This window comes from Argiope bruennichi, chromosome X1 (assembly GCF_947563725.1).
Source record: "Argiope bruennichi chromosome X1, qqArgBrue1.1, whole genome shotgun sequence".
Classification (NCBI taxonomy): domain Eukaryota; kingdom Metazoa; phylum Arthropoda; class Arachnida; order Araneae; family Araneidae; genus Argiope; species Argiope bruennichi.
The window spans coordinates 127,309,984-127,332,157 of NC_079162.1; the positions used below are offsets into that span (position 1 = coordinate 127,309,984).

The 22,174-nt window shown below is 30.1% G+C and overlaps 2 protein-coding genes across 4 annotated transcripts in view; one reads left to right on the forward strand and one right to left on the reverse strand.

Moving 5' to 3' along the window:
• Positions 1-8,023, forward strand: part of LOC129959455 (vinculin-like) — a 34,973-nt gene extending 26,950 nt beyond the window's left edge. For 2 of the 3 annotated variants that reach the window (XM_056072289.1, XM_056072291.1), the window contains 3 exons: positions 1,536-1,659; positions 3,606-3,699; positions 4,561-8,023. In XM_056072289.1, the coding sequence (XP_055928264.1) occupies positions 1,536-1,659; positions 3,606-3,699; positions 4,561-4,730 (388 nt within the window). In that variant the 3' untranslated portion in view covers positions 4,731-8,023. The remainder of the gene's footprint in view (positions 1-1,535; positions 1,660-3,605; positions 3,700-4,560) is intronic. The other variant, XM_056072290.1, reaches the window with a different exon arrangement.
• A 10,166-nt stretch (positions 8,024-18,189) lies between these two features.
• Positions 18,190-22,174, reverse strand: part of LOC129958552 (glycerol-3-phosphate acyltransferase 3-like) — a 43,162-nt gene continuing 39,177 nt past the window's right edge. The window contains exons 13-15 of the mRNA XM_056071095.1: positions 19,735-19,863; positions 19,576-19,655; positions 18,190-18,514 (exon numbers count right to left, since the gene is read on the reverse strand). Coding sequence (XP_055927070.1) covers positions 18,403-18,514; positions 19,576-19,655; positions 19,735-19,863 — 321 coding nt within the window. The 3' untranslated portion in view covers positions 18,190-18,402. The remainder of the gene's footprint in view (positions 18,515-19,575; positions 19,656-19,734; positions 19,864-22,174) is intronic.

Here is a 22,174-nt window from a genome sequence, read left to right on the forward strand (position 1 = left end):
ACGTAATAGATTAATATATTTTAAGATGTGCTGAGTGTGTGAATGGTTGAATTTTTTATTTAATGAAGATGTGAATATTTTTTAGTGTGGTTTTCTGACGTGAAAATGGCTGTGAATCCCATTGTTTTGTTCTTTTAACTGATTTAACCCTATATATTTTTTAAAAAATATAAAACCTTTAATTTACTGCTTAAAATATATTTAGACTACCTGAATGATCTTGAATAATCTTCATTCTTGAAGAATTTGTATTTTATAAAAGTGAAAAGTAGTTTGTTTGAACAAGAAACTTGACTTTTTTCAGAAAAACTTTTAACTTTACAAATAATATTTACAATAAGTGGTGGATATAGATATTTTGCAACCACAGACAATGCATATTATCAGCCCTTCTTTCTTAATAGCCTGATCAATTTAATTTCACATTTCAACACATGTTTAACTTTTTCAACATGTTATTGATTTATTTTAGGTTGTTATTTTACTATAGTAAACTTTATAAAAATGTTTTTATTATGATTCACGATTGCAATCATCCACATTTGTGCACAATAGCTCAGTGTTCATAGATGCTGTTATAATAAAGCCAGTATAAAGAATGAAATGCATAGGAACCTTATCAGTTATACTTATGTTAATATTATTTTAATACTTCAAAACTCATAGAATTTGTATTCTTTATAAATTATTTTGTAACTGCCTGATATTATTTTAGGAATCAACTGGAATGCGTTCTATATCTGAAACTGAGATTTGCACTAGCAAAAAGGAAACAGAAAAAGCTTTAAAGCATTATTTAGAAACCCTATAAAGATACTGCATTTATAAATCTATATATTCAAAATCAGTAATAATGTTCTTAAATCATTTCTGTACTCAATACAGTAAATTTTCTATGTTGTTCAGGGTTTTAAAGAGTGGGGGATGTGGTAATTTCATCAAAATTTGGAAAGATATGCAAGTGAAATAATTTGTAACAACCAAACAGTCGAGGCTTGCAGAATTCTTTTCTATAACCCAAATCTGATTGTTTACTGCAGCATTTTCAAAAATTTGCAGAAGTAACAATATACAAAGTATAATTGAATATCCTTATGCTTTAATTTTAATGAAACATGAATGGAGATTGTTTATTAAAATTCTCTTTGCTTTCCAGTGTTGAAGAATTTGAGAAAAATGTGTACTATTGAAGGTTTTCTACCTTAATATAATAAGCTTAGATTTAGTCATATTTTTCTGTAAGCTGAGAAATGGTGTCCATTTAAAATACCTAGGTATAACTTCATTGATGATTATGAAAATAAAGGATAAATTGATTACGAAGGATAAAAAGAAATACGATTGATACATTTGTATTTGAATATTCATGTTTCAGGTAATTTATGTGTATCGATTTTGAAAAACGCTTTTAGTTTCCAATTGAATAACCTAAAAATATTTTTTCTGATTTTCAAAATATGATAAATTTTATATGTGATAAAGCGAGAGAGGTTAATTTTCATGGCTTACATTAAATGCTGTTTCCTTTTATGCAGAGGTGATGGTGGTTCTAAAAGAGATTTAATTGCCTGTGCAAAAGACATTGCAGAGGCTTCTAAGGAAGTTACTCGTCTGGCTAAAGAGTTAGCTAGAATGTGCACAGATAAAAGAATGAGAACCGTATGTATTAACTCTATAATGTTCTTGGAAATTTTTCTGTTTGATCACTTTTGTTTTTTCTAATTTATAAAATTTAAAAATCATTTATCTTTTGAAAATTCCTTGTGAAATTCGTAATAAATAATATTTTTAGATTTTTCAATTTGAGATTTCATGTATTGCAAATTCATTAAGGTCATGAGCATTTGTTGACTATTCTAAGGTATACATTAATGTGTGTTGCACAGACTGCGTTATATAATGAGTTTAAAGAAGTTAATAGATAATAATTACGCAATCATTACTCATTGTTAATGTTCAGAGAAAAGTCTTGTGTGTCGACTTCATGCAATACAGTCTTTAGCAGTGATAAGTATAATAAAATATTATGGAATGTAATAGCAAGCTACATATTAAAGTTAGATGTAGGTTTATAAAGTTGATCGAATCAGTATTTTTATAAGGATTTTTCTTATTTTGTCATAATATGTACCAGAATTCAAAACAAATGCCACATCTTTTAAATTTTATTAGAAAATTAATATGAAGTAATTTTTTTTTTTTGTTGGCTTTGCATTTTTAAGCTGAAGTTCGTAGTTCTAAATAAATTTGGAGAAAATTGTGTGTTGAAATTTTTAAAAAGCATATAAATTTACATAATAAGGTAATTTTTGGTTTTATTGGTTGATATTTGCCGATATGACTACTTTTTAAGTTTCATAATTCTAAGTTCGTTACTCTTTTGGAAATTAACTTGGAAGAATTTTTCTGCCCCCCCCCCCGTCTCTAAGTTAAAAATATTATTCTAGTGGTGCATATGCCCAACAGAATTGACATAAGTACAGATATGACCTTTTATTTCAGCTGTCATTAAATCCAAATATCATAACAAGAGCATGTAATTTAAAACATTCGAAAATTACTATTTTCAGTAAATTTTAGAATCGTACGAAAATTCTCCTAACTACAGAATTTTCATTCATTACTGAACACCTTTCGGGCAAAAAATCAAGGATTAAGACAAACATATTAAATTCTAAAAATGAAACGTTGAAATCGAAATTTGCTATATGTGTTATGTATATAAAAGATAAATACTTTTTTTTGTGTGAAAGTTAAAGAAATTAGAAAAATATTAAATTTTAAGCAAACAATACGTACTGAACAACATGAAATACAAATGAATAGAATTAAGAGAAGAGAAACTTCGAATGTAATGAAGTGTATCGAAGTTTGTATAGTTATATAGGGGGGGGGGATACAATTTAACAAAAGAATTCCTAAAAATTAATTTTCCCTCTTTTCTGTGTTTAGGGAGGCAGCTGGCCTCATAGTATTTTCTGTTTTAGGACCAGAATTTTAGCTTTGGAACTCATATTTATACCTGTGCGCCTTCCGATGTATTTCGAACCTAATTGGTATAGAAATATTATGTAAATATTATTATTATTCCAGCTAAATATGTTCACTAGTAGCCAATGGTGCAGCATTGGTAAATAGCACTGAGGTATAATATAATACCTTTCACCCACATGAGAATTTGGTTACACTTTCACTATTCCACACTTCAAATGCTATACCTTCATAGAGGAAAAATGATAACGGTAAGATAAAATTTGATAATCTTAACCTCACATAACTATGCATATCTAGTGAAAGCACAGCAGGTCGGTAATTGGTTGCCTGAAGTTTGTTACTTGTATTATTTACGAGTGCAAATTTTTATCTTTCCTGCACTGGAGCTCTGCAATAAATGTTATTCTGGAGATATTAAGAGCCCAACACAATTACCTTGATTCACGTTATCTAAAAAGTATTGAAATGTTTTGGATTATTTATATTAGATAATTTTATATTTAATACACAAGCTTTATATATTAAGTGTGTATTGAATATAAAGTTTATGCATTAATATCTTTCGATATTAATAATTTTCTGACTTATTTCTCTTGCAAAAACTTTTCCAGAATATTCTACAAGTATGTGAACGTATTCCAACCATTGGTACTCAGCTTCGAATTTTATCCACTGTCAAAGCAACTATGTTAGCAGGACAAGGTAGTGAGTATTACAGTTTTTGTGTGATTAACATTTTGGTTTGTATATGGATTTTTTAAAAGCATTCATTTATATTTAAGAATCTGTTGTGATTTTCTGAGTTCCAGAACTGTATAACTTCAGGAACAACATTTAGGCGCAATATTATTGGAAGAATTTGATATAATCTGCTTTCACTGTTTTATCTCTTAGTTTCTTTCTTTCTATGATTAAAGGTATAAATTTATATTTTTAAATTGTATGTTCTACTAATTCGCCCAGAAGATAACCTTTGAACGGCTATATTGCTGTATGTATCATAATTCTGTAAAAGATAAAGGCAATATAAAAAATATGTAAATTTGTAGTTTTTCAACTGATTACACAAAAAAAACTACTTTAATTTTTGCTGTATATGGCATGTATTGAAAGCTAATTGTTAAAATGGCATAATGAAACTTTCTTAAATGGCATAAATTTTTCCTTGGAAATAATTAGAGAAGCTTATTATTTTACTAATGAATTTTCAACATCTAGCATGATATTTTAATGAGTTTTTACAAACATAATTCTTTATTTTTCGCTTTATTGTCTAGATATAGATATGCTCTGTCTGAATGTCATGGCATTCCTCAAAGTTATCTTCTAAATATAGTAGACTAGATTTTCACCGTGTGCTCTTGCTGAATAGTTTTTTCATCTATTTAACACCTTAAAAATATGGGATTTGTTCAGAGTTATATATTAACAATACTTTTTATGATTGTAGTTATTCATTCAGATTTGCATTTTATTACTTATGATGGAAATCACATTTGCATGGATATAGACCAAAAATTTCATTGCTGATTTCACAAAGATTTTAATGAAGTGAATATTTTGTAGGGACTGATGAAGATTTAGAGGCTACAGAAATGCTGGTTGGAAATGCCCAAAACTTGATGCAGTCTGTAAAAGAAACTGTACGAGCATGTGAGGCAGCTTCTATTAAAATCCGCACTGATTCTGGAATACGAGTGCGCTGGATAAGAAAGCAACCGTGGTATCAGTATTAATTAAAAAAACAGGTCGTACTATTACATAAAAAAATTGCATTATAACATTGTTTTATTTTCAAATATTTTGCTTTACATCCCACTTTTTATGTCTGATTCAATTTAAATCCCTTTTTCAGCTTTATTTCTCTCTTAAATAATTGTCCGTCCATAAAGTTTTTAGGTCTCTTCTAGGTTTAAAATTTACTTTAAAAATTGTGCAATGATTTATTATATGTGACATAGGTTGTGCATTATATTGAATTAATTTGTGATACATTAACTTTGTTTATTAGATTATTTTGTAATTTTTATTGAACTAACCGTTTTAGTGAGACCACATAACAGTTTGTTTTAAATTTTAAAATTGGCATATTTAATTTGAACCTTCTGTTTTATTTTTTTACTTCAGAAGCACATATATGGATTTGAAGTATGTCTTCTTATTTCAGTAATTTTCAGACCTTATTTTGTTTTATTACTTTAACTAATTTATAATTTTTTTTCTCAGTAATTGAAGGGATTTATATACTTTAATATCAATGTTGGATTATTGCTACTTGATCAGTTTTATTTAAAAATATGTTTGAGTCTATTGCGCAACATTTTTTATGTTCTTAAATTTTTGACTGTAGTTGCAGACATTGAGTTGAATCTGTTTATGTACATGAGTTCAGGAAACTTAATCAAATAATATAAATTTAATTGAGTATTTTAAGGTTTATTAGTTTATAGCACGTTCTTTTTTAGTAAGTACTTAGAGCTGAACAGCTATATTATACGTGAGACTAGCTTCATGTTGTTGTTCTTAATATAATTTATGTTTGTTGGGCATTTTAATGCGAATTTTTTCGTTCGTGAAAATAATGATCTTCAATTTCATTGTGAATGTTTTCAGACGAGAGATTTAAAAAAAAAAAAAAATCTTCTCATTTTAATGCTTGTTATCTATTCTAAAAATGTTATATTTTGGAAGTATGTTGTGAAGCTTTGAAGTGCCTAATGTATTCATGTTTGCTATAAAATTTATTTAGGAAAATGGTAGTGTTGAAAAGCGTTCAGCAGTGTTCAGCAAGAGCTATGTACTGTTTGTTTTGATGTCAATGTTTAGATTTTTTTTATATATATATACTTATAGATTATTCCTTTTTTTTTTTTTTTTTCACTTTTACTTTGAAGCTAAAATTAAATTTCTTTGTTCTCTGTCTACATTTGACAGCAAGTTTTGCCGTGTTATATGTACTGGTATTCAATACATTATAAGCATACGTTATAGAGCTTCTATTAATGTAACACACTGTTAATGTTTGCAAGCACATGGGCGTGATGTCTTGATAACTTTAAGTTTTGATGCTACAATTTTAGACCCCAGTGTCGTAAGAATTTGAGAAGTTTTTCACTGTGAAGGCTATAGTTCCGCAAAATGCATTATTTTTTTATTCTAGCACATAAATTAAAAATTTCAATTCCATTATATACCTATGTAAGTTTAATAATATATGTTTTTATTTCTGCAAGTGTAATTACATTTTTTCTTTATTTTTTCCGATAATAAGTTAAGAAAATTGTTTTCAGTTATATGAACTGATATAATTATAAATAAATTTTAAACTTGTTTTAATATTAACTTTTGTAACACTTTAAACTTTTCATTGCAATTTCTGTTTTATTAAAGCATTTTATATGGAATTAATTTACCATCAGTGCCAAAAAATGTTTTTCATTGTTTAAGTGTGGTGATTTACTTTCGCGATAGTACATTCAGCACTTATGAAATCTTTTGCCCATTTCTTGTCAAGAAGTTTTTGTATAAACTCTATTGTGTACTTTAAAGATTTTCATATTAAATAAGTGTTATATTTAAATAAGAAATCCGAAACATGTTGATTTTTTTCATTCAACTTTTTATCATGTTAAACTTCAAAATAAATGTATTATATAAGCAGTAATAATGATGTATGAATGTTAAATAGATATGTAACTAAAAACTTGCTATGCTTAAATAATTGCTCTCATTTCAAATTTTATTTTTTATTTACTTCTTCAAAAATGGAAATATGTTTAAAATCTTAGAATTAAATAATTTTTATCATTACATCAAGCTTAAACATATGCATTATATTGTGGTATATTGTTACCCAGCCATTTCTTTTTCTTGAGAAAATGAAATTTTGAATCTCATTATTTTTGTCACTTTATTAAGCTAAGCATTTATGTTATTTATAAAATATTTTGTTCATTTTTTTTAAAATTGTAATTGATATACTTGTATGTTTTCTTGATACATATAAAATTTTCTCCTTGAATTTGTTTTTTAGTCATCTATATTCATAAAGAAATTCCACAAATTTTTTCAAGTCTTTCCACAACAAATAAAATAGATCCTGTATATAATGTAGGTTTTTCTTTTTTGGATGTTATAATTGTAACTTTGTTGTGCATTAAAAAGTTTAAATGAGTCTAGGCAATATTTTTATTGTGATAATTGAACTTTAAAATTTTCTGAACTTCTGATATGTCGATGTCTTTTTACTTCCAAAATTTGTTCGAGAAAATATCAGAATCTGGAAAGTAATGGAAATTCAGAAAAAGTGCAGATTCAAAACTCCTGCCTGAAGGAAAGAAATTTTTTCCATGAAACAAAGCGCATCGATTTGCAATTTTTAGAAAAAGCCTTTGATTTCTTTTATATATAAATAAGGAAATGTTATAAAAGTTTATGTATAAGATGTTTGAGTTTTAAATATATTTACAGAACAAATTCTAATATATTGTTTGTCATTAAATTTGTATATTACTATTTTACTGCTTTACTTTATCATCTGATATTGTTCAAAAATATAGTTAATGTGTTGACATAAATTAATTTATTTTTCTATAATTGGATATAAGTGCAATTTATATATTGTATATTTGTAAAAACTATTCAAAGATATAAGTATGTTATGAAAACTTTTGAGAATGTTAAAGAGTTTATTAATGCCTTAAAATATGATGGACTCTCATTTGTTGTTCCTATTTTCATGGAGACTTAATGTTAATAGTTAAGTAAATGGCGGGTTTAATAATTTCCTTGAGCAATAGAGTAAACTTAAGAAGAAATGTATTCAAAATTGTTTTTATCAATCATGTTAACTTGCTGTTAGAATGTTCGATTATGCCTCCAATAAGGAAAAATATATATTGCTTGTTTTAAACTTTGTGCATGTCTGTTATTGGAATCAGTGGTATAAAAATTATTGTTTATATTTAAAATTGTTGAAAAAATGTCTTGTTTCTCTTATAATAAAGCTTGAAAAAAAACCCCGTTTATTTTTAGTACTTTTTTCAACCAGTTTTCAGATACCACAACACTGCTTCGTGCACTAAATAGTTCTATAATCACTTAACTGTTTTATTTTCTTTACTATCTAATAAGATGACACCTTCTATTATGGGAATATTTTCTTATTTTGATTCAAATAGAAATCCATTGAATGCTTGACTTGTCTATATATTCGAAGTAATTTTAATATTGAATTATAATCGTTATGAATGGTTTATTTTTTTTTTTTTTTTGCTGACAACTATCAAAATTCGACAAATCGATGCACGTATGGCATACGGGCAAAATAGTTAAGCGGTTAATGAATTCAGCATAGAATTGTTCTTAAATTCAACACATAATATGATTTACAACGAAAAATGCATTATTGACTGAGAACTTCATTTTCGGAAAAAAAACAGTGCATCACAGTTTTATGTGAAAAAATGTCGCTGAAACGTAACAATGTGCTTTAATACGGATTGTGTCCACCCCTAGCTGCAATCTAATCCACCATAGTCCCAAATATCCTATATAGGATTTAGATCTGATTCGCACCTTAAGATATCTTGAATAAGCCGAGCTTTGCGCGGGCGCGCATTGTAGGCCATCAGAAAAATCATTACCAAAAGCAGTGGCATATGGGTGGATATCTTGCATCGTTCAGAGTTCCTCCTTGGAATAAGATTTTCTGAGAGAGATTCCTACCTAAAACATTCTTCCACCACCTCTGTAACTGTGGCTTTCGACAGTGTTGGATTGGATGTATCTGATGCATTGTTCTCTCCTGATCATCTGACGAACTGAATCACTCTCCCATGTGAACCTGGATTCTGTGAAGAATACAGAAGCCCTTTGCCGATTGGAACAGCACACGTGTTCTCTTGCCCAACGTAAACGGGCAGCTAGCTGTGTGCCCAGGTTGCAAGAGTAGACACACCCTCTGTCGTCTTTCTTATAGAACTCCATTGTAAAGGCGTCTTCGCACTTAAGCCTTGGAGACCTGTTCCTGTTGCCAAAAAATGATCTGCCATGAGCTGAAGCATAGTTGTGTCTCCTCTTTCAGGGCAAAAGAGCTAAATAACGGTCTCCCGCAGATGCTGGAGCCGACCTGAAATATGTTCTCTAAACATAGAATCCTCGGATTGAAACTAATCAATAGTCGTTTGACCACATTACGAGACACACTTGGATGTCTAGGGGCATCAGCGGTAACAACCTGATTTCCATCCATCTGACCGATTGCCACCTTACAGAATCGGACAACCCTAAACTTCTCCTAGACGTTGCTAGATTCTCCTGGATTTTGTCAACGAAACTGCCATTAACAACTGAAGACCAACAATCATGCACAAAACTTACGCAAGTTAAATTTTTGCATATCTTCTCTCACTCTTGTATAAAAATATTCATTTCTTTAAAATAAAAGTGATAGCTATTGTTTTTGCATAAGTTTTCTTAAAGTTCGTTACTATCATGCATATAAATTATGAATTTTTAGGTTACTGTAGTTTTTTTAATGGTGAGTTTAGAAAAGCATGCTGTATTATCTTAACTTTTTGAGGCCAGTGTAGATCTTTGTATTTTAGCATGGATCAAAAAATTAAAAGTTACTCCTCTTATCGAATCGCACCAGGTGTCAAAAGTTTCCGTCGATTGACTACCGTATTACTGTTGAATTTTAACAGTTCTTATTCATTCCCTGGAATAATCTTTTCAAATTTTATTTACAGAAAAACTTTTATATTTATTATTATAGTTTTTATGGCCGCTATATTTAATTACATCGGTGTCGATTATGCTCTTTTAAGAGTGAAATCTCCCAAGAAATAGCAGCAGGCATTGCATGGAATAGGAAAGATTTGATGGATTTGTGGAACATGGCAATTCGATTTATGTGGAGTGGTATTGGGACTCTTCCATACTAGATATTTCCATAAACTTCTAATAAATCATTCGTAGCTCATTAAAAAAAGGGGCTAGGGAGTGATTAGTCAAGGTTTGCTAAAAGCATATTAACTGTTGCCGAGAAAATATATTGGTATTTTAACTAAATTTTAATACTTAAACATTAGGAAAGTGTGTGGAAAATCGGGTTTGGTCTCCCCAAACTTTTCTAGCATACTTTCTAATAAAGGTATTATTCCCAATCCGCCGAAAAAATGATAAGGTAGAGAACTCCTTGCATGGAATTGGCATAAAATAGTTGAAATATTAACCTTAGTCGCGAATTTGGCATTTTTATTGAATCTATCGTGTGATCCTTGTCAATTAATCCCTGGTATGCGGTTAATAGTATCCGAAACTCGAATTGTGTTGTAGATTCGTTTTTCTCAACCGAATGAAATCAAAATTTGATACAGAACTACAATTGTAATCACAAAATTAAATACCAGATTTGACATAAGTCATTGCGTTTTCGAGTTATCGCATGTACATGTTTCTGAAAGTACACAACGACAGACGGTCAAACCTTTGTTAGATTTATCTCAAAATTTGATGGTGTCTACACTATAGAGGTTAAATCTGTATACCAAATTTCACCCATCAAGCTGTTTTCGTTTCGTATTAACTTATATTCAAACAGCCCCACATACAGATTTCCTATGAATAGATTTTGATCACAAGAAAGAATCATAGAAATCTGCAAATTTGGTCTAAAGACCATATGCCAAATTTCATCCGTCTTGCTCAAGGCGTTTATAAGTGATTTTTGTTACAGACAGGCATTTTCCAAAATTGTGTTTTTCGAACTGAGACGTTTAAAGCGTGGAGATTTGTCACAATTTCGAGTTCGAATTTTTTGATGATTGCAATACTTTCTGTATACTTCATATACGAAAAAGTGAAACGGAAAAGTCGTCTTATGAATGATCGAAAGAAATAACAAACTTGTACTTTTAATGAACTTAGATAAGAAGGAGGATGCCTTTCTGAATCGAGGGTCGGGATTTTTATTAGTCCTTACAATCACTTATTCGGTTACAAAAGATTCGGAGAAAAATTATACAAAATAGTGATGGATTTCCGAATAGACAGCTACCTAAGGCAAATGGTCTACAGGAAGAGAGGCTACAAGGTTGGTTGATTAAGTGTTATTAGCCTAAATGTCAAATAATTACTAAGTAATTATAAGTTTGTAAAAAATATTAATTTTACTATAAAATATTAGTACTTTGGAATCTAACCAATTAAACGTATCAATCTATTTCATTCCATATGCTTTATTATTACAATATTTATAGATACTGAGCGTTCGCTTAGATAAAATCATGGGCATAAATGCCACAAAACCAGGACCTATTGCAAATACAAACGCGCATTTCAACGAAGTTACTAAAATAAAATAAAATCGTCTAAAATAAATGCTAACATGTAGTTAAAAATGTATTATAATAATTAATTAAATCCAGCACATGAAAAGAGGGGAAACATGAACAGCCGTGGAAAAAAAGAGCTTTATTGTGGCTTCATTCATCGTATAATAATACAAAAGATATCATTTAATAGGCATTAACATACACCTAAAGATTTTTTAAATTAAAAATTTCATAAGGGGCCGTCTATAGATTGAAATAAGAACAAAATTTCCAATTGCAGTACTCATTTTTCTCATCGAATTTCTTCAGTCTGGGTATAGTAGTTTTGAAATTATGGTAACGAAATGTTGACTTTCTAATGTTAAAATAAAAATTTGAACTCTTATTCATATCTTAAAAAATAATATAGTTGTTGAACTATATTGTCTAGAGTCTAAATTGAATAATAATAACAGGTAACATCCGTAAAAAAAAAATGACTTTTCAATTTACCGCACAATATTCATTAGAGTTCTCCTTCAAAGAAGTATCACCAGCGCTTTAACCGCAAAGCTCGTTCTGTCCTTATTTTATGTTAACGATTTACCGAGAGTTAAGAATTGTCACTTAACAATTTCTGTAGACGATGCCGCCATTCTTACACAGCGTAAGGATTCACAAATTGTAACTACACAACTACAGTTATACATGACCCTTTTATAGTTTTGGATCATCGGCTGGAAAATGAAAGACAACTCAAATAAATGTGCGTTGTTCCTATTTACTAAAAAACTGGTAATGCCCAATCTAGCCCCTAATTAAAATTTTCGACCAGCCCGTCCCCTTTGTAAATGACTACAAATACTTAGGGTTAATTTTAGACACTAAATTAAGCTTTAATATTCATATTGAAGTGACCCTCATCAAAGCTCAAGTTTCTGCTCTACAAAGCTATTTTAAGATCAGTGTTGATATACGGCTGCCAAATTTGGGGGGCCGCTTCCGCCCAAATCATTAAGAAATTGCAAGTTTTCCGATATAAATATCTGCTGAAGATTGTTAATACACCCTGGTACGTCAGAAGGAATGATGACCTCCAAATTAAACCTATTTCGGAATTTATTGAAAGAACACCAATTAAGTTCTTTGAAAAAATTACCCCAGATTCGTAACGAGTTACTTCAAATGCCAGCATATGATATGGCTGTGCCCAGCTTTAGAAGAAAAAATCTAGAGCTGCAATCGACAACTTTTACATTAATTTTCCGTCTGTAAAAAGACTGAGAAATCACTAACTCTGTTATCAATCTGCTGGATTACAATCTTCAAAATTATTCCTGTTTCGGCCTTAGATAGCTACAATGAGCTACGCGCATGAAAGATCTGGATTTTTTCAAAAATAAGTAATCAAAATAGTTAAATCATTCCCTATAGTAAAAGGCACGTGCAACATAATTCCATTAAAATTCGTTTTCCGTATAAATAATCAAAATATTATTTTATACTAATAATTATATCATAAAAATATCATCTAACAATTCTACCAAATTTCATGATGTAGGAGCTTTACGTATGCTTTATGCGTACGCCTAAACTAGTTTTAATTAATTTTAATCTTTCCCTGAATTTACAAATTATAATAACTATTCCAAATTATGGTGTGGAGGTGCTCTGACCATTTTGTCACACCACCTGAACTCCGAAACATCACGACGTTGCCGTTGTCGTGTTTCGAAAACGTAAGCTATAGAAAACAAACATCTTTTAACACGACTTTGTTAATACTGTCTATGGATTAATAGGTTATATCAAGCTTCTAAGAAGCCCTACACCGTGGAAATGGAAAGGAATGATTGTCAAAAATGTTTACCTTAAAATTTTTTTCACGTTTTAAAACATTTACAATTTGAAAAACAAATGTTTATGAATGCGAAGAGCTAGATTTCTATCAATTTTTAAACGAAATCTGTCAACCTGATGTTTGTCAACTTTCCCACCCGTGCGCACGTGACCATGAAAACTAGGGAAAGCTTCAAACTAAATGCTTGAAATTTGCTATACATTTTTATCAACAGATTTTTTTTGAGAGAATTTTTTTGCTACAGGTCTAAAATACGCATTCAACAGGAGGGAATTCCTGATAAAAATTTAAGATTGATATCCGCATTATTTTTCTAAAATTTCATCTAATTCGGTAAGTAAAGGGAGGGAGTCGTATTGAAAAAGGCCGCAAATAATTTCCAACTTCAAATCCTGCAGGGAAACAATCCATATTCTAATCCAGATGTTTTATAATTTCAAATTCTTTTTGTATGATCATTATTCAGAAGAAAATGATGAAAACGTCTTTTCCGATATTCCAAGCTTTGCACCAATATATTCGTGAACTCTGCTTTCCAATGTTTTTCAAGAAACAGCTGTCATAAGAGTAACTTGTTTCCTCTTCAAATCTAACCTTTTAAAACCATTTGAAATTATAGAAGATTTTTAGAATATTATTTTTTTAAGAGAGAGATTAACAAAAATCCTTATTGACAACATTTTCCAACGAGTCTTACCATCTCGAATACGAAGTATAGAGAAAGTATTTTAATCGTCAAAAAAATTCAAACTTGAGATTTTGATAATTTTTCACGTTTTAGACCACCCTGAGATCGGAAAATACATTTTTAATAAATGTCTATATGTCTGTGCCCAAGATAACTCAAAAACGTTTTGAGCTAGCCGAATGAAATTTGGTATATGGCTTATGCACCAAATGTATAGATTTTTATCAAATTTTGAGCAAAATCTATAAGATGAAGTTTGTCTGTTCGAATATAAGTTTATAACTAACTACAAAACGAAGAGAACTAGTTGGATAAAATTCAATTCACAGATTTAAGATGTAGATATCTATCAAATTTTGAATCTAATTTAATAAGTCGGTCTGTTTGGAGTATACGTGATCACTCCAAAACGCAATCATTTATGTGTATAAAATTTGTTACGAGATTTTGTGACTACAATAGTAGTATTGCGTCAAATTTTAGTTACAATCGGTTGAGAAAAAACGCGCCTAAAACACAAATTCGATTTTTGGATATTAAACACGTGATAAGGTTTAATCTCCAAAATAATCTCGCCAAAGGTGACACGATAGATTCAGTTAAAATGATAAATTCACGCAAATGGTTTATATTTAGTAACTATTGTACATCTTTGCTATGTAAGAGGTTTTCTACCTTACCCAAGGTCTACAATTATTTGTCGGGTGGCATGTTAGAGATAACACTGTTATTGGAGAGTATGAGAGAAAGTTTTGGGGAGAAAACTCCTATATAACACATACTTAATACACATAATTCCTATATAACACATACTTAAGTGAAATAAAGTATATAAATAATAAAGTATATTCTTTATATAAATGAGGGGAAATAACAATGTAGAAATTATCTTCAAAATAAGGAAATAAGCATAAAGCTAAAGTTAATTCAAATAAGTTTAATTCAAACTGCATTCCTGTCACCAATAAATTTTTCCTACACAGGCATCAAAATAATTTAGCCCCTGCGTCGTCATATTGTCAAAATCTGTCACTGATTTCATTAATTGTTAACATAAGTTCTTGGGGTTCTCTCTCATTGCAATTCAAAATTGTCCATTAGGAATTAAAGCTGTTCTAAAAGCTCAAGAATTTTTTTATGTGACCATAGTAAAAAATCGTGAAATTTTGTATTTGTACTTATTGTATTTAACAAATGAATTAAAAACAAATATGCAAAAAGCTTATGAAATCCTTTCTTATTTGTTTACATATAGGTATATTATTTATACCAGAAGAAATATTACTTCCCTATGATTTCTCTTTATATTTTTTTACCTAAGTTCATTGAACAAAAATCTTCTTTTATAAAACACAATATGGATATTATACAAATCAATCCGCCTTTTGATTTTTAAAATTTCTCTCTAAATCTCCCGTTTGTTGATAACGTTAAAATGTTGCAACGTCTTGCAGAATGTGTTCTTATCAGTCTCGCAACGAATTGTCAAATGACCATTGATTGATAGTTTTATGATTTGTATGCAAAAGTCACAAGTCACACAATGGTAGATTTCTTTTTTTCTTTTTTTTTTTTTTAATATAAAGCAAGAACATTCAACTTTCAGAAATTCAGTTTATTGCTATATCTAAAATTCAAAGAAAGTCGCATTTATACGTAAAGAAATGTTTCAATAATGAATCTGTACTCTGCCATCTTTACTTGGCACTCGTATTGAAGGAAGGGGTGAAGTGCAGTGACCTGCCTAGTTAAAGAAAAGTTTAAGAATCTTCAAATTTCATACTTTGAAATTCTAACTCAAACTTCTTTTGTATTTTATAATTTAGTTTTAGTACAATAGATTTTATTTTCAAACTTACGTTAATATAATTTAATGCATTCCAAATAAATGGAAAAAACCTTTTTAGAAAATGGAAACTAATTGGAATATTAAGCAGATTAGCATGGATTTTAAAGTATTTCTTTTTTTTTTAAAAAAATGTCCCACGGGAGGAGGGACATGAGAAGTTTCCGGTATGATGGTTGGTTCTCGCCACCCTTGTGGATACAGGAAAATGTGGGGGGGGGCTCCTCCCATCGATGATGGGACGTACTTCCTTAGGGAAGGGTTGTAGCGTGGCCGGTGATGACCCTTACGACCCAACCACAGTTCCCGCCAGTGTCGCATTTGCGGCGGTCCGGTCATTCAAGTTTTTTCGTGTGCCTTCCGTCGGGTCAGTTTGTGGTTATTTTTTTAAATGTAAATAGTTGTTTTGGTTTAAAAAATACAAACTGCCATTTAATTTTTTTTAATATAGATATTTATTCAAAGAAATATTATCTCAAATGAGTTTTAATACCTTGGTGAACAAATGAAATTTGATTTTGAAAAATTCTTTAATAGGAGCCGCCGTTGGCGACTAGCTAGTTCATCCAGATTCATGATTTCTTGAGCTATTAAATATTAGTATGGAATACGTATTTTCTTTTTTTTTAAATTTCGCCTTGATGTTTTATAAGACCGAGAAATTACGAATTTAATTGAATAACTCAGAATAAATTGTAACACATGCAAATTAAAAGGTTATATACTATGAAATAAAAGCGGAAGTGAAAATCCAACTTCGGGATTAAGGTCCAGAAAAAACATTTTTTTTAATCTTAATTTTAACACAGGCAAAAATACACTATTGAATATTTTGACGAATAAGTTTGAACTTTATAACATTTGATGCAATACAAAATGTGTATTACATTAAAAACTTAAACAAAATTTTAAAAAAAACATTTACAGAAATGAAAATGTTTTCATTAAAAAGGTAATTTTTGAGTTTTAAGGTGATGCAAAAACCATATAATAGTTTTGGAGGTTATGATCATCAGTTTCCATAGGCAAGTCATAGTGATTACCCATCAAGCAATGGGTCAGCCTATTTTCGCGCAAGACAAAATATTGTTTGACGCCTATTTCTTGATTTCTTTTACACCTTTTTTCTTCTGAGTGAATAGTTTTTGGCATGCCTTACTCAGAGCATTTCTAATAGACTTTTTCAACTTCATCAATTAGCGAAGCTTTGAATTAAGTGCAGCACCTCTTTTCCCCCTTGAGCAGAGAGCACCCCCTTGTGGCGTTTTACAGAAGACAAGCAGTTGAATGGCAGATCTGCACCCTGAGGTCGACTTTTTCCCTATGCGCAACCCTTCCGCTAACGCCGAATGCTTTCGGCTGGAAACCGTAGAATCTCTCCGCCATACTGTTTTCTTTAACCTAATTTTCTATGTGTGTCTGTAATAATAAGTGTAAATTTTGTAGTGTAGCTGTGTTTGTGGAAATTAAAAATAGTGTATTTAAAACCGGGCAGTTCCTTAGAAAATCACAACATACCCACTATAATAGTGATTAGTTTAGATTTGACTGTTGCCATTCAACAATAAATAATAAGAGCGATTTTTGTGCCACTAACGTTAGCGTTATATATATATACAGAGAGAGAGAGAGAGGTTTGATTGATTTCATTTCCAATAGCATCCATTTATGTAAAATATCATTCAATTTTCAGATTTAATAATGTTTATTTTCACTTTTTTTTTTGCTATCATTTTATTTTATGAGATTTAAATAACAATGTGAAATTTTGTTTCGCAATCAGCCTGGTACAATTAATTGGAATTTAAATTTTAAATGTTCTTTATTCCACTGGACAAATCTTATTGCCTCTATACTCTACAAAAGTTATTTATGGCAAATAATTATTAAATTCCTAATGACCTTTAATTAAATATAAAATTTACTATAGTGTAATGTTTTGAAGTTAATTTGAAGAAATTTTGCTTGCACCCCCATTGGAAAATTTGTCGTCACTTTACATACAATAGTTATAAAGAAAGTTTACTTATTATTTTGAGACATAACTAACAGTTTATAATTAAATGGAATTATTAATTTTGGATACACAATTCAGAGAATAGGCAATGTATTTAGAGATAACTTCCACAAATAAGATTAGAAGATGTTCAGATGATATATATATGGAATTTTTTGGAAGAAGTAAAATCTTGACATGATTACGTGGCGCGAGAACTCGAGATAAAGCGCAAGAACTCTGAAAAAATTCAGCAGTGATTTGTTACTCAATAAAATTTTTTTTACCTTGCAGTGTGATTTGAGGGAAGAACTTTTTTTTTTTTTTTTTTTTAATCTATACTTTTTCGGTCCACTGTATTGTATGGCATTCTATTTTTTAACTTGTAACATTCAAAAATAATATCAAAATCTTTTTAGTAATTGGTAATATTGGATGCAATTAATTTCTAAAGTATTATTTTGATAAAATAAAACATAATCGAAATTTCAATAAAATAATTTATTCATTCATTTATTCACATAATATTGGAATTTTTAAAATATACATTTTATCGATTGATAAAGTTTTGGCATATAAAAGAGCATTTGTACTGTTAAATTGCAAGTACTCAAATATTTCTCAATAAGTACACAAAATCATCCATCATGTCTAAGTAGTTGCTAAATATACATGCATGAGCGCAAAATGAGATAAAATTCAATCAGTGTGGGAAGAACTCTCAGTATCTCCCAATATCTTCCTACTATATTCCTGTTGCTGAAGCTCTTTCCATTCCTTTTTCACCTGCATTCTCTTCAACTGCCCATCCCTACAATATAAAAAGTATCATTTTTTTTTTATGTATCTGATGATAAGCATTGTAAAGTAGATAGACGTCTTTTTATCAAGTGAAAAGAGACTTCAAAATTGATTGATTTCTTCCAGTTGGCACGATTTAAAAAAAATAATTTACTAAAAATATATTGATGTCTGAAACTCAAATTACAAAATTAAACATCTTAAATAATAGTCTGTTTATTGCAATGAAATTTTCCATGCACTTTGAAACAGCATCAAAATAAAATTTTATTTTTTGGAATACTAAACATGGCCAGAACAAGGGATCTGATATTTTAAGAATCGCTTGGATATTAAAGTTATTAGATTAAAGCTTTTGGCAAAAAATTTCACTCTTCTTACAGTGGGATCTTCAATCATACAAGATCCTACAATGGAAGGGGGGCGTTGGCGTAGAGCAATGGTTTTTTCTAGAGTATCCATTACCTCGTGTAATCGTCCATAAAAGAAATATACTTGTGTTTGTAATTATTTTGAATACCAGTGAACTACTCATTCTCGGCTATCAAATATATATATATATATTTGGCAATAGTTGCATTTTTGTTCCATGGAAAATTCTAAATTATTTAATCTTCATTTGTCATCAAGACTTTTGAGTCCTTTATGTAGTAACAGAAATATCCATTATGCTATTCTGCATGTTGTAGCAGAAATGTCACCCCCCTCAAAAAAGAAAAAAAAAAAGAAAGAAAAAAGATTGAGCACTAATGAGACAAAAATGATCTGTGTCGAGTGACTCTAGATATGTTTTCAGATAGCAGACTATAATAAATGACTCTATAACAAGCGCAACAGTAATAAATATAACAAATAGTGAAACATAGATAGTAAGACTGCTGAACCTTCAAAATTAAATTAGAAAAGCATATCTGAGAACAGTTTTTTTTTTAATGCACTTATTGTACTAAACATATTCTTGCTAATCATACCACTTTGATATACTCAGTGATATAATTCCCTTTTTGCAATATACAACAAATGTTTAAGCAAATGGAATAGATAAAATCAACATCGGAAAAAACTTCTTACCATTCAAGGTCAACCAAGCCACCTTGTTTCGAAATTGCTGCTTTAACTCTTTTTGCAAAGTCGATTGAGCTCTCTCCCTCCTAAAAAATATACTATGAAAAAACTTTCTGTATAAGCGGTACATAATAGAGAAGGAGAGATAGGAATGGATTATGTTACCTGCCGTTCCATTGGTGGCAAGTACCATACATCGCATACTATCGCCCAAGAGGACATCATCATCAGTAAATAATGCCCATAGCCTTGCTTGCTACTATTCCAAAACGGATCTCCAAATCGAGGGTCGTACTAGTGAAAAGCAACATTAAAATAATTAAATTCACAGAAATAAAACATTTCTTTCTTCCTCGTATAAGAAATATTTTTCAAGCATACAAATAACCAAGGCTGGCCATCTGGGGGGTGCGGGGGGGGTGCTATGCACCGGGGCCCCGCGACTGAGGGGGGCTGCACCATGATTAAAAATTAAAAGAGTGCTCTGAATAATAATAGCTTTTATACGTACCAAAAGTAAACAAGTTAGTTTCACGTGGCTGGCTGAGCGTCGACTGACGCCGTTATTAGGCAATGATCGCCGTGATACCAATAAAAGAGGAGAAAAAGTTCATTTATGATTAAGGAAATTTCTTTCAGACATGTTAAGACAGAGCGGCGTGATTTCTGGGCACACGCGGTGGCCAGATATCGAGGTAGAGGTTTTGTTCAAATGGACTTGTAAATCATCAGCTATTTACTTTTTTCTACATCGAATGTAATATTTTTTATGCGTGCATCTGTGTATGTTTATATTAAGCTATCAAACAAAAATAATTAAACGATCAACTCATAGCAATGCACGTTGCATTACTTCTTTATAGGCCACGATCTGAATGAAAAGAATTAAGGAAGATGTTTAAATGGAGCAGTCGACGGATCTGAGAATATACGAAATTTACAATATATATTATAGTCAAGTGCATGTGTGCAACATATTGTTAATATAAGGTAAGTAGATTTACAGTCACTTACTTCACCTACTAGCGGTAATAGATAATAGCGTATAGTATAGCACATAGTAATTTGATATTCATTCTATAAACTGCTTAATACTATTAAATATAGCCATGTTCATGCCAAGGAATTATCCCTCTGGTTGTCAAAAAAGAAAATGATCAGAAAAGAAAAAAGAAGAAAGCTGAACTTCAAGAAATCACAAGTAGATCTTTTTTTTTTTTTTTTTTTTTTTTGGCTACGAAGTAATTCTGGCAAAGAAATTTCTTCGACTTCAGAAGTTACAATTCAAACTTCAACTGGGGAAGAAAGATCCGCGCAAACTACAGTCTTGCAATGAAAATATTGAACGGTGGAATTTGTTGAAGAACCATGTGTTTATACCAATATGACCGAATCATAAAATAATGATGAAAATGACAATAACAAATATGATCAAGAGTTATAAATGATCCTAGCTTACGGCCAATTATTATAACTGATAAATTTAGAATGTTTTGTGTGAAAATCGAACCTGTAAAACACAAAGGAATTAAAAATGCTGAAGGTAGATCATTTTCCACTACACTCTACTTTAAAAAAATGCCAAATGGTGAAACTCAACTTTGCAGCTGGTTAATTTATTCAAAAATGCAAGACTCCGCATTTTGTTTTTGTTATATACTGTTTTCCAAAAGAAGAGGAAATGACCAAACTAAACGATTTATAGTTGGCTATAATAACTGGAGAAAGTTGTCAACTGTAATCCAAGATCATAAGCGTTCTAGTTGTCATTTTAATTCGTTTATTGCTTGGAAAGAATTACTGAAACGACTAAATTTATGTTCAACTATTGATAAAATAAATCAAGTTATTATAAGTAAGGAAATGGTACGATTCACATTACTATTTCAAAGAATTGTAGATGTGATTTTATTTTTAGCATGTAATAATCTTCCACTTCGAGAAACCCATGAAATTATAGGTACGCCTAACAATTTTTAAGTTTAATCAAATTATTAAGTAAATACTACTCTGTGTTAATGGATCATATACACAAAATAATAAATTCTAAAAATAGAATTGTGCCTCATTTAGCACATCGGTCACAAGAACAAATTATTTCTATAGTATCCAAAAGAATTGTAGTCCTGATATTTCCCATAAGGAACAAACTTCAATCACTTTTAGATATGTAAATTTTGAAGAGAAAAGGTTAACTATAAATGAGTCATTTATAGGGTTTATTGAAGTAACTGATGTGACGAGAAGGTTTAGCAAAAACTCTATTGGAAAGATTAAGCGAGCTTGATTTAGATATTATGGATTGTAGAGGGCAAGCATACTGCTACAGTAGCAACATGCAACATTTTCTGCATCTACAAAAAGAAGGGAAATTCTACAAAAGCATTTAAACATTACTCTTAAACCATTATGTAACACTCGTTGGAAACCAAAATAGATTCGGTTAAAGCAGTGTATACACAGTTTGAACAAACTTGTAATGCCCTAGAATGTGTAGAATTAATGTAAGTAACGATAATACAGCGGTATCCGAAGCTAAAAGTTTATGGGATGCAATACGAGAAATGTCACCTATTTTATGTTTAATAACATGATTTGCAATATT